Here is a 14,285-nt window from a genome sequence, read left to right on the forward strand (position 1 = left end):
TGATGGGATAATACAGGCATGAAAACAACATGTACAAAAAGCACAGCCACAATTTGGGCATCGATTTAATGGTCAGGAATAGCTAGCAGTGGGGGAGGAATAATGCATGATTCGATACTGAACAACACTCGAGTATATGCTCTGTTGTTTTGATAGGGATTTTGATCTTGATGCGCTGGTATATTATTTCGTCGTGCCACATATCTAGATATTTTGCTTAGATAGAGATTGGCATGTGATGGTCTAAAGGATCCTGCGATACAACGCGTCTATATTTTCAATCAGATGGAACATACACGACGAAGTATTGCTAAGAAAGAAATGCATTACGGAGGACGGCATCTTGAGATATTTTTAAGCGTTTGTTACGTACGTACAGTGAAAGCAACAAGCCAACAAATTAATAGAATTGCAACTACCAAACTTAATTTTACCCCCAAATAAAGATCAAAGAATTTGTGTGCATGCATGCATGCTCTCCAATCTCCAATGTTAAAAAAAAAATAGCACTTCCGTTAGAATTTGTGTTGCCAGATATATACTCACTGAGTGAAGTGCTTTGTGTTAACACACGCATGAAGGGTTAAGTACGTAAAAGGCTATGGAATGATTAAGTAGGTGGTGTTACGTTCCTACGTTTTGTCAATTACTTCCTCCATTCCTAAATATAAAACTTTTTAGATGTTTCACTAGAGGGACTACATATGAATGTATATAGACATGCTTTAGAGTGTATATTCATTCATCTTGCTTCGTATGTAGTCTCCTAATAAAATCTTTAAAAAAGACTTATATTTAGAAACGGATGGAGTATATTTTGTGTGCTCGCGGTGCATTATTAAACAATCCAGCGGCGCATGCATGCACCCACACGCTGAATTAAGAATGGATGGATCGAGGAAGGATCGCTGCATACTCCGACTTTTGGTTTGAAATTCATCCGGATATGGGTCTACAGGTAAAAAGGACAAAAATAACCCAAAATCAAAAGTAATTTATAAAATATAAACTATTGATGAAACTATTTCACAGAAATAACACTTTCAGATAGCGTCCAACACATAGGCGCTATGCTATATAGGGCATGACGGGCGAGCGCTATGATACATGCTGGAGTGCCCATGCCTCAAGGGTTACACCGTGTAGCATAGCGTCTATGCATCAGGAGCTGCCCAAAAGGGTTTGGTTTTGTAAAATGGTTTCGTCGAGAGTTTAGTTTTTAAATAACTTTCGTCTTTGGGTTATTTTTGTTCATTTTTTCAGTCTAGAATCCTCTCATATAGCTTGTCACATCCGATGTGTTTTCAGTTAGTCAATCGGTCGGTTGTCGAAATCAAACAGACAAAACGAGACAACAAGGATCATATCACTAGTCAAAACAACATTGCCTTGTACTCCAAACTATTCAACGCCCTCTTCATTCCCTAGCTTGCACACAGCTAGCTAGATAGCTAGCTGGACTTGTTTCAAAAACCTCTTCTATGCTTCCATTGATACCTATTTCAAAAACTCAAATTTAAATGTTTCAAAAAATATCATGAATGTTCACAACACATATGTCTACAAGCCGTAAACAATAAGATCAAAATACGAATTACACATGCAAAAATAATAAAGAAGAATTAATTAAGATGTGAGTAGTATCATTTTTTCTTTTGTCTTCTTTTGATACTATTCATGATGGATTTGTATTTTTGGTTTCTCTATGTGTATTTGGAATCTTGATCTGAATTTTTAGGGTTGTCAATATATGTGTTGTGAACATCCATGATTTTTTCCAGAATATTTTGACACGTTTAAATTTGAATTTTATAAGTTGGTATCAGTGGTAGCGTGCAAGAGTTGGTATCACCTGATACTTTCCCGTTTGCGCGCGCACGCGCGCACACACACACACTGGTAGGTTCATAGTTGCACAGAAAAAGCAAGAATAACATTTTGAACTACAAGGTTGATCGAAATTCAACCTCACCCTCTTGCCAAAAGAAAATCATTTCATAAAGAAATTCAATCTCTTCTCAGGGCCTTTAGGTTATTATAAGTAGATATCAGAGTATATTGGTAAGGCAAGATCTAGGTAGATGTATTACCATAGCACATTAGTTTCCCCTTGCAAGTCCCAGCTTTCTTCTCTAGTTTTTCTCCAATCATTATAATTCAATCTTTTGTCACTCATTGGAATGCCTAACTACTTTAAAGATAGAGTCCTTTCCACACAAGTAAATCAGTTTTACAATATAATTAAATGTCTTTTGCTTTATCATAAATTATAATGTCACTTTAGCTTTGACAACAAAAATCTGAATATAATTATTAAATAATCACATGACATGTCGTGAGATGATGGAATCAAAGGGACCACATCACACATATCGCCATGTCATTTTCGGATGATTCATCCTTGAATTGATCTAAACATAGCTTGAATTGATGTGCTGGCGGAATACCGTACACACATACATGTCGACCGATGACGGGTCATCTAACGTGTCGCAACACATGGGGCAACGACAATGATATATATAGAAAATAATTTAAGCCAATTAAGTTGGTGCTCCACGTGGTTGATCAATCGATTAATCTGGTAAGAATTTTGAGTACTAGAACCGGAATTAGAATTACATCAAATGCAAATAGGTTAAATTGCTAGGTGTGCTTCCTCCCACGCCTGCAAAACCCTAGCTAGTGGTCACATGGCATGGCACGTCCGTACACGCGCGCGCGCGCACACACACACATACGGCTGCGAGTTGTGTATGCAGTGAAATTTTGTTTGATCTTGCAATCTTAATCTAAGATGCCTATTTAGCTGAGAATTTTTTTTATTTTTTTGTGTAAAGTCAGACGTAGTGCCAACTGCCAGGGGAAGAACTGATGATAGACTAATGTGAGACGATTACACTTCTTAAATTTGCAGGTTAGTTAGTTGGGTTAGCACATCCTGGATGCAATTAACTGCTCTGCTTCTGCCTGGCGTGTGTACTGGTAGATAGAATTATCGAGTTGGGTAAGTAGGTATCATGGAGGTATCCATATATATCTTTCACCTGTTAATTATCTTCATGTCACCTAAATAAATTATTTAATCGATAAGTTGCTATCACTAGATAGTCTCCATGTCGACCTATTTGATGTGTACAGTAGTACGGAGATGGATGTTAACAACAGTGACAAGTTGAACTCACCGTGTGTACATGTACGTGGACGGACGTATATACTTGAACTAGACCTATCTATCGATGGCCATGACCGTGGTCAGTTGGTACGTAGCTGCGTATGAAGCTTGATAGTGTTGCTGGTAGGCCACTTGGTAATAAGATTTATAAATGCGGTACAAAAATACCAGAAGTTGAATGTCTGGGACAATTTTTTTTTAGAAAAGGAGGATATACCCCCGGCCTCTGCATCTAGACGATGCATACAGCCATTTTATTAATTATTCACAGAGACCATACAAAGTAATACATCAGTCAGCCTGAAGCCACCATCTAGACAACACATGTTGCTACTCCTATTCCTTGATGAAGGTGTGCTGAATATTCGGACCAAATACCAAACAGATATCGCACCAAATCCTAACATCTATAGTCTGATGCTCCAGCCCGGCCACCACTGAGACTGGATCCCAAACTGGTCTGGTGGAGAGGCCGCCTCCACCATCTACCACCGTACCCTCTCCAGAGCTAGAACAAACGCATCATCCTTGCGAGGTCTGCCGTCGACGCCACCACGGTGCCAGACAGCGCCACCATCCTGCACGTGTCCGCCTACACGTGCCTGTCGACGAACCACCGCAGCGCCATGCCGCCGGGCTACACCGTATGGCTCACGGTAGACCAAACACCGCTCCTCCTCTTGTCCCGCTACACCATGAGAATGTTTGGGACAACCTGCTCATTCATCGTCGTTATTCGCAGCTGCAATACGTAGACATCATATGAAGAAGCGGTACATTGCTCGGGCTTCCAAGTACACTAATTGCTTGACCTTCCAAGTCCCAGCTTTCTTCTCTACTTCTTCCTCAGAGCTTCCCCGGTCTTTTATCACTCACTGGAACGCCCAAGTACTTAGGTAGCTAGAGTTGCTTCCATCCAAAGTGAAATCAGTTTTATAATCTAATTGCTTGTGTTCAGCTTTACCAAAAAGTCCATTACTTTCATTTTAGCTATGCCAACAAAAATCTGAGTTGAATTACTAAATAATCACATGACATGTCGTGAGATGATGGAATCAAGGGGACCACGTCACACATATGTTGCAATGTCATTTTCGGATGATTCATCCATTAGTTGATCCAAACCTAGCTTGAATTGTTGTGCTGGTCGAACATATACCATGCACGCATACATGTCGATCGATGCTGGGTCATCTAACGTGTCGCTACACATGGGACGACGACAACGAGACATATCGATATTAATTTAGGTCAATTATAGGTTGGTGCTCCACGTCTCGCAACTTGGTCGATCGATGGATCTACCCGGTCAGAATTTAGAATTCTAGGACCGGAATTAGGTTTATATCGAATGCAAACAAGGAGAAGAGGTTAAATTGCTAGTTGTGCTTGCTTTCACGCCTGCAAAACCGTATCTAGCGGTCGCATGGCATGGCACATGCGTACACACACGCATACACGTACGCGTGCACAAACAAACGAGCGAACCAGCTACAGCTATGTAGGCCTTGATATTTTCTTTGACCTTGCAATCTTAATATAAGATGCCTATCTATGTAAGCGATTTTTTGTTTCTTTTTTGTCGAGTCATACATAGTGCCAACTGCCACGAGAAGAATTGATAATAGACTAATATGAGACGATTACACGTCTTAATTTTGCAGGTTAGGTAGTTGGGTTAGCATATCCTTGATGCAACTGCTCTGCTTCTGCCTGGTGTGTGTACTGGTAGATAGATTTATCGAGTTGGGTAAGTAGGTGTCATGGAGGTATCCATATATATCTTTCTCCTGTTAGTAATTGTCTTCTTGTCACCAAAATAAATAATTGAGATGTTGCTATCATTAGATAGTTGCCATGTCGACCTACCAGAATCGTTTTAGGACCTAAGGGTGACAACAGTAGCAGGGAGATGGATATTAACAACACAGTGACAAGTTGATCTCACCGTGTGTACGTGGACGTACGTACGTACATTAACTAGGGAGATGGATATTATTGTTTCAAAACTAACCTGGCAGCTGAGCAAGAAACTTAGGCTTAATTTTCATGCTAGGTATTGTATTGCGTACTAATTATGAAAGAAAGAACATCAATACGGCAGCGGCGGTTCAGCGATGAATGACATCTGCATGTCGAGGAAAGTGCTCTTCTACACCCGACCTTGGGTGAACAGTAAATCTGAAAAATATTTTTTAAATGTTTACAAAATTCTGATTCTTTATAGCAAACTTTGACAAATGTCCTAATAGCTTGCAATTTTTCAGTACCAAATCACATTTTTTTGAAGTCATGATAAATAAATAAAATTAGTGCTCGAAAATGATTTCGAAAGTAGCATTTTCAGAGTTTTGATTTTCTTTTTTTATTGTCACGACTTTCACAAATTTGATTTCATGTTGAAACTTTGCGAGCACTTAGAACATTTATCAAAGTTTACCCCCAAAAAATTTCAGATTTTTAAAAACATTTTTATAATATTTTTCGAATTTACTTTTTTTTGAAAAGGAGGAAACGAGCCCCGACCTCTGCATCAATCGATGCATGCATCCATATTATTAAAAATCGAAAGTAACAACATAGTTCGAGATAAGTTTGAAAGATGAAAATAAAATGAATCTGAAAATAAACCAACTCTTAAGAACTTGCCACATCCGGCGTAACTAATAGCAGACTACGATGCCTATACACCTAGTCTATTACTAGCACGCCATTCAAACCGGTTGAAGATAACCTGTGCGGCCATCTCCCATCGTTTGCATCGAGTAACCATAAGCTTCATATTGTCCGCAGGACTGAGTAATGACCACGTACGGATCCAGAACGTTGCTCGGAGTATGACCTGCAAAAAATTGTTGAATTTCTTACCATTAAAGATTATGTCGTTCCTGGTATTCCATATAGACCACATTTTTCGAATTTACTGTTCATCCAATCTCATTTGAGCTCGGATGAAAAAAAAACATCACGTCCGCATGTCGAGATAATTTCAACCATGAACGTACGGTGGAAGCAACAATAATCCAACACATGCCCCCGAAAAAAATAAAGTCATCCATGAATAACACATGGAAGTACCAAGGTTAATTTTACCACAAAAAAATTAGAACGACCAAAGTTAATTTGTGTGCATGCTGTCCAATCTCCATTGATAATTAATTAGCACTTCCTTTAGACAAAAGGAGAGAGAATGATCGAAAGGGGTCGCCAGATAAATACACTCACTAGACGAGGTGATGTGCTTTCAGTTAGCACACGCATGCATGAATGATGAAGTACGTAAAAGGGGATGCAATGCATGGAATTGTTTACAAGAGGGAGCGCCGCGTGCACCGTCGACAGTGGGTGCGATGTTCAAGCCATCTCTCAACTAATTAATCTGCGCGGGCGCGGCGCATATTTAAACCATCCAGCGCCGCACCGACGCGTTTGGGAGTAGTACGTACGTCCCCAAACCTCAATTAACATTACGTAATGATGAAGTACGTAGTTTGATTAGATTGTGCTTAGGAACTGATGCATCGAGGAAGGACACTTTTTCCACTGAAAGGGGGATTTGGTTGGAGAAAGGAGAGATGCATTCCTGCATGTGGGTCCCACGGATGGGTATGGCCTCTCTTTCGGGCGCACTTCCATGTCCCCAAACCTCAATGATGGTGCCTTCAAAATACCACTCGTGCTACCAATAATCGCGGCCTCCGTTGAACATGTGTGTGTCCACCCAAAGCAAAACAAAACAAAACAAAACATGGGGTCACCAACCAGCTGCCATAACAAGGGGAGCGTTGGTTCGGCTCCTGACCTGGTCTGGAACGGGCGCCGACATGTGCTCAACATCATGCTGCCAACAATTCACCAACATCGAAAGTGTTACTGCATAATTCTTGATCCACGCAAAAAATGTCTTGTTTTTGTTCTCATCGATATGTATACTCTCGTCTTCCTCACTCCCCCCCCCCCAACCTTTGACCTCATCGAGCACAGTCGGAGGTGATCGATGGGGCATGGCCTAAGCTGCAGTCGCGCCACAATCCGAGCCGCTACATCGGGGATCCATTGCGCCTGCAGAAGTGGGGCTTCGATCCGTCGGTGTCAACATCAAGAGGTGCAAGAAACCGACACATTCGAAGGTGAAGAGTGGCTCGAGGTACGTACACGCCCATCCGAACGCCACATAACCCTTGCGTTGACAACATGGGCTTCCAACATGAGGTTAACGACCCAATGTGCATGACCATTGGTACCCCCGCTACAGTCGCTACGTCGAGGTCAAGGCTCGGCGGGGCTGTCAGGAGAAGACAAAGGAGCGCTGCAGAGGCGAACGTCGTAGAGCAAGTACAATATAGCTGAGTCAGCTGGCTATAAGGAATAAATTAATATATTTTTGTTTAGTTAGAGGAAAGAGAAGGTAAACGGCCTCTTAGCTAAGAGACAGCTCTAGCACGTGCTCCTAGGCATTTTGTGAGTATGAAAGGTGGACCATATAATAAAAAAGTAGTACACTTTTGCAATAAACTATTGTACATGTTGGCTATAAGATAGGTTGTAGATGAAATGATAATGGCTTATAGCCAGCAGCTGGCTATACTATTGCACTTGCTTGTAGAGGATGTCCATGCCCGTTTCCTGGCAAAACAGCAAGCCCGGACTGCACATGTCCTCGCATTCGAGCAAACCCGGACTGCACATGTCCTCGCATTCGAGCAAACCCGGACATTTCGTGCCCTGGATGGCCCGCCCAATGAGAAGGATAACCACACCGACAACTACATATCAGGGAGCAAGCACACCCGCAGTGCACCTTGGACCACTACATCGGCAAAGAGGAGAAGGGAAAGGGCAAAAGCGGTCGTGGATGAACATCGTCGCTAGTGAAATACGACCATGTCAAATTTGATAGTCCAAGGCATGTATATGAACTCTCCTATGCTACATCCTAGTTTAACTACGTGTGTTGATCTATATGAACTGTGTCTGTTGTCTTTTTAGTTACATTAGATTGTATAAATCTAGGATTTACATATGAGAGGGACGGCCAACAATTAAGGATGACCAAACAGTATCGTGGACTCGTTTGAACGCGTCTATCGACATTTACGAGGCTGATTTGTGCAGTGAGATTGTAGATGCTTTTGGATGTGGCTGGGCCGCTGGGATCGATCGATAGATATCCCCTCCTCACCGTCGCATCTTAGGTCATAGCTAGCTTGTCGCATCCAATGTGCGGTCAGTCAGTCTATCGATCAGTCGTAGGAAAGAGGCAAAACAAGGCCAAACCCACACTGTCATGTGATCCAATTATTCAACGCCCTCTTCATTCCCTAGCTTGCACGCACTAGCTAGCTACCTCGACTAGATTACACACACTGGCCAGGTTTAAGTTTTCAACTACTCCAGTTTGATCGAGCCGGTGGTCGTTGCCGCCTGGATAGCAGGCTGGTACATATAATACTCCCTTCCTCTCCAAATAAGTGTTCCAGGCTTAATACTTCCCCGTCCGGAAATACTTGTTCTAAAAATAAATACAATGAATGTATCTATAACTAAAATAAGTCTAGATACATTCATTTCCATGACAAGTATTTTTAGACTGAGGAAGTATTAAATTAGTATAAATTTTATACTGAATCAATAAACGCTTAGTTTAGAACAGTGGAAGTACATGGCGTATTAGCTAAAGCCTAAAGTTGCTGCCGGAGTTTTGCTCCGGGTAACCTTAAATATTAAGGCTAGTGGTAGGAGTAGACGAGTAATAACTAACGAGAGTTCAAAGTAGGCCGGCCAACCTGACAGCTAATTTCCCATCATTCTAAAGAGTTTCTGTTAGTAGCAGTGTTCCCTGCAGTAGAACTAGTTTCGCTTTTATCTCTGAAATACAGTACAGTTCATAACATAAGAAATGGCCTGAAATGGAGGGGAAATGTTTGTGCAAACAACCTGACATATGGTGTTGAGACATCTTCAACGGCAATCACCCAGACGGATGAGCGGAGACATCCGTCCGGGCGTCGGCCATCCTGTCCGAATAACACACAAACAAAGCAGGGACCGATCGAGTGTTCATACAGTAGTACCATGAATAACGCAAGCTGGTGAGAGAGTGTCGGCTGGGTTTTGGATGGGTCCGTGTGTTGGAGTATGGCATTACAAAACGCCTTCTTAGAGCTCTTTTTTTTTTAGAAAGGAGGATGACCCCGGTCTTTTATTAAAGCGTCTTCAGCCACGATTTATAAATTCAGGCATTACAAAATATTTTCGAAAGTTAGTGATACTTGTTCAGTGAAAAAAAGGGGGCTTTGGTTGGAAAAAGGAGAGATGCATGACTGCGCGTGGGTCCAGCACACAGGTATGGCCTCTCTTTGGAGCACATTTTCGTGTCCCAACCTCTGCTGCCTTGAGAATGCTAATAATCTTGGACATGTGTGTGTGTCCACCAAAAACAGAACAAAACATGAAGCACCAACCAACATTAACATTAAGAAGGGGGGCTTGGTTCACCTTATGACCTTGATCTGAAAAGCGCGCCGACCTGTAGTCAACATCATGCTGCAAAAAGTTCACGATCCACGTTATTTACATTCTGGTAAAAATAGTTTAGACTTTTTCGTTATTTACATGACTTGCCCCATGGAGAAGAACTTAGTGCTCCTGTGCACCCTATATGCGCCAAATAGTTTAGTAATTGTAAAAAGCTGTAAACATTTAATATTGTTTTGAATCCAATTTGTTCAAGTATTGTTCTCATGTAAAAAAATCCACGAAGGAACGATTCTCATTAACTTAAGTGGAAAAACAATTATTTGGGGATTAAGTAATGTCAATAGTACCTGTATATAGCCTTTGATTTGTTGTTTTCCGCTCAGGATACAGTGAAAGTCGTTCCTTAGCAAATATTTTTTATACAAGTAAAATACTTGATCATATTTGATTCCAGAAAAGTTTTGGAATCTTTAGACTTTTTCCATTTACTAAATTATTTATGCCTATAGGGTGCGTTCGCACCCGAGAGCACCGATGTATTAATCTTTGCCTCAGCCCCTGCTATACCTAGGCCCGGCCCCAAAATACAAGGCCTAGGCCCTATGGGCTGGGCTTGGGCTTGAGTTTTGAGCCCATCAGCGGGGTCGGGCCGGGTTTGGGCTTGACATGTTGGGATTTTAAGGAAGAGGCCCAGCCTATCACCCCAAGCCCGACGGGATTTTCAATAAATGGGTCGGACTTGGGCTTCAAAGTAGGGCTGATGACAGGGCCTGGGCCTCAGTTTTTTGTCATGGGCTTTTTAGGGCCCGACGCAAGCCCGATCCAGACCGGCCCATGGCCAGATATAGCCCCTACTTTAGCTGGACCCTGCCGCCTAGGAGAAGAAAATCACCCCCTAGCCTCCATCCAAAACGGGTAATGTGGCGAAAATATCTGATATGTACCAACTCGGGAGCATCGTCCTTGTCTAGTTGATTCCTAGTCATCGTAAACCTTCGGATCTTTCGACGTTGTCCAATACATGAAAGACCGTCGGCCAACCTCGCAACTCGTCACCTCTTTCTTGCACGCACCATTCTTTGTTCTCCCCCAACCCTGCCCGTATGAGGTCAGCGCCTCCACCGTTGGCCGCCTTCCGTGTGTCCCCTCCACCTTTCGGAGCCGGCTGTCAAATTCTGTCGCACGATCACCAATGCAGGTTGCGACAATGGCGATGAGATTTCGACCTTGCCCCATATCATACCATCGCCGACATCCTCCACATAGCTAAGACAACACGAGGTGGTAGGAGCACTGCGACATGAGCGAAAATAAGCGAAGGTGGTAACAGTGGGATGGAGAATGAGGAAAAAAGAAGACCACTAACTGGCCGGTCAGACATGCCATAAGAAAAGAGGGGGTGAAGACTATTGTTGAAGTTGGTGACAAATTTTTGGGCTCTCAAATTGAGGACTACACTAGTTTGTAAGCTAGGGCTATTGCTAAAAATGCATAACCTCTCAATGAATTATGACTCGAGAGAAAGTTTTAATCTATACAATACCAATCATGACACTACAAAAAACACGAGAAGTAACAAAAAAAAAACCAAATTCGTGGACCATCCAGTCACAACGAGCCGAAGGTGCGTCCACAGGGCTAAATTCAAAATGAATTTTTGAATAATTCAAAATTTAAACTTTTCTATTTTAAAAAAATCTGAAAAAAATATGAAAGTAAAGAAGGATGTTATGCGTATGTGTGCAAAAATTTAGGATGAAATACCTTGAAATACGATCTACACAAAAAAGACAAATTCATGACCTGAAATGATGAATAGTGTCATGTGTAAAAAAGCCTCAGATTTGTCTTTTTTGCATAGCCCTCATTTTAATGTATTTTTTTCTAAAAATTTACACACATGTGTTAAGCCTTCACTAATCCCTGTATTTTTTTTTCAGAATTTTTTGGAATGTAAAATTATGAATTTTCATGAAATTTTGAGTTTCAAATTTAAAGTGCTCCATGGAGCTCGGGAGCCAAAAGCAATTTCCGTTAGAATTGGACAAAACAATGGAGCAGTAACAAGTAAGATGTCCATGTCTCATCATCAACAAAAACAAAAACAAGTAGAAAAGGCAAGGAAGAAAATATCAGGAGAGAAAAGAAAGGAGAATGGCGTCCAAGTGGGATGGTGTGGAAGTCAAGGCACAAAGTTCCAACCACACCCTGAATAAAAGCCCACGCACACTCTGAATCCCGGAGCTGAGCTCCTCCTCTTCCTCCTCCCACCGGCGCTCCGTACCACCCACCCACCGCACACCCACCCACCTCTGACCTCGCCGGGGACGGCCGGAGGAGGAGCCGGAGCCGATCGATGGGGCACGGGCTCAGCTGCAGCCGCGACGGCGACGAGCACGACTTCTTCCGCGCCGCGCAGGCCGGCGACCTCGACGCGCTCGACGGCCTCCTCGCCGCCGACCCGGCGCTCGCCCGCCGCGCCACGCTCTACGACCGCCTCACCGCGCTCCACGTCGCCGCCGCCAACGGCTGCCTCCCGGCCGTCGACATGCTCCTCGCCCGCGGCGTCCGCCCCGACGTTGTCGACCGCCGCAAGCGCACCCCGCTCATGCTCGCCGCCACCCACGGCCACATCGACTGCGCCCTCGCCCTCCTCCGCGCCGGCGCCAATGTCAGTGATACCTTCAAAGCCCAACTCTTTTCCTTTCCTCCATGGATTCCGGTTTGCTGACTCTGATTGAGTTTCGATTTACCAGATTCTGATGTTCGACTCGGTGAACGCGCGGACGTGCCTGCACCACGCGGCGTACTACGGCCACGCCGACTGCCTGCGGGCCATCCTCGCCGCGGCGCGCACCACGCCGGTGGCCGACTCGTGGGGCTTCGTGCGATTCGTCAACGTCCGGGACGAGCACGGCGCCACGCCGCTGCACGTGGCCGCCAGGCAGGGCCGGCCGGAGTGCGTGCACCTGCTGCTCGAGAGCGGCGCCATCGTCTCCGCCCCCACGGGATCCTACGGCTTCCCGGGGAGCACGGCGCTTCACCTGGCGGCGCGCGGCGGCAGCCTGGAGTGCGTCCGGGAGCTGCTGGCGTGGGGTGCCGACCGCGTGCACCGGGACTCAGCGGGCCGGATCGCGTACTCGGTGGCGACGAAGCGCGGCCACGGCGCGTGCGCTGCGCTGCTGAACCCGTCGGCGGCGGAGCCCATGGTCTGGCCATCGCCGCTCAAGTTCATCGGCGAGCTGGGGGCGGACGCGAGGGCGCTCCTTGAGGCGGCTCTGGCCGAGGCGAACCGGGAGCGGGAGAAGAAGATCCTCAAGGGCACCAATTACACGGACGCCTCGCCGGCGCTCTCCGACGCCGGTGGCGACGACGACGCCGACGACGTGGACGACCAGGAGGACGAGGAGGTGTGCAGCATCTGCTTCGAGCAGGCGTGCAGCATCGAGGTGGAGGACTGCGGGCACCGGATGTGCGCCGCCTGCACGCTGGCGCTCTGCTGCCACAGCAAGCCCAACCCGGCCACGCTCACGCTGCAGCCGCCGGCGTGCCCCTTCTGCCGCAGCTGCATCTCCCGGCTCGTCGTGGCCGACTCCAAGGCCAAGGCCGTGGCGGTCGTGTGCGCCGGCGACGAGGCCGAGGAGAAGCAGCCGGCGTCGCCGCGGCTGAGCCGGAGGCGGTCGCGGAGGTCCCGCGAGGGGAGCAGCAGCTTCAAGGGCCTCTCGTCGGCCATGGGGTCGCTGTCCAGCAAGATCGGCCGCGGCTCCGGCCGGCTCGCCGGTGACAGCGACGGCGTGTTACTCGACAAGCTGGAACACCACCTCCCGTGACCCGTGACGGAACAGCAGGAAAACAGAGCAGAGCCACGCCATTATTCATTTTTGAACAAGTTATACCAGATGATCGATCAGCAAGAAGATGATCCATGGAATCAGATCAAGGTTACATCACATCACACTTATACATATCATTACTGGAAGTAAGGTAATTTATACTTGCAGATTAGGAGATTGAATTTGTACTAGTAGTAATTCTTGGCCTATTGGTTTTCATTTTTCTTTTTTTCGTTTGGTCGTTCCATTCATGTTGTTATAGAGTCCACAGGGCAAACTGAAATGTGCCAAGTGGTTTGTTGACCATGATGAATGCATCATGCGCAACTGTGCTATGTATGTGTATGTCATGTGTGTAGAGAGAGCAAAGTCATTTGTAACAAACGATCCATCATCTGGTATGTTGATGAGAGAGATGTGAGATGGATCTGGAATTAGTCTCATGTTTATGGATAGTTTAGCTCACCAGACTTGACTTGATGCACCTAATAACATGACTAACATGATAGCACTTCCATCTTGGCACAGTTCCCCTGCTTTGCATTGTCTGCAAGCATATGGTTGCTTCCATCTTGTTTCACCAGGGTGCTTAATGACTTCATGCATAACGTGATGATGTGACATTATTGCACGGAGAGAAAAATTAGCTACTGGATTGTAGCTATTTAAGAATAAAGGATTACTATTAGCTTGATTTTCTTGGTGAGCCAGTAAGGAATATATAACTTAGGGTGGCCCTGTGTGAATTATGAGAGAATTATTATCAGTATTGGACCACCACCAAAAAGAGGAAGATT

At 44.9% G+C, this 14,285-nt stretch overlaps 1 protein-coding gene across 1 annotated transcript; it reads left to right on the forward strand.

The window, feature by feature from the left end:
• Positions 1-11,806: 11,806 nt before the first annotated feature.
• Positions 11,807-13,911, forward strand: LOC123445719 (E3 ubiquitin-protein ligase XB3-like). The gene is made up of 2 exons (XM_045122744.1): positions 11,807-12,326; positions 12,412-13,911. The coding sequence occupies exons 1-2, from the start codon at positions 12,012-12,014 to the stop codon at positions 13,483-13,485; spliced, it is 1,389 nt and encodes a 462-aa protein (XP_044978679.1). The 5' UTR covers positions 11,807-12,011; the 3' UTR covers positions 13,486-13,911.
• Positions 13,912-14,285: the final 374 nt, after the last annotated feature.

Source organism: Hordeum vulgare, chromosome 3H (assembly GCF_904849725.1).
Source record: "Hordeum vulgare subsp. vulgare chromosome 3H, MorexV3_pseudomolecules_assembly, whole genome shotgun sequence".
In the NCBI taxonomy this organism is placed as follows: Eukaryota; Viridiplantae; Streptophyta; class Magnoliopsida; order Poales; family Poaceae; genus Hordeum; species Hordeum vulgare.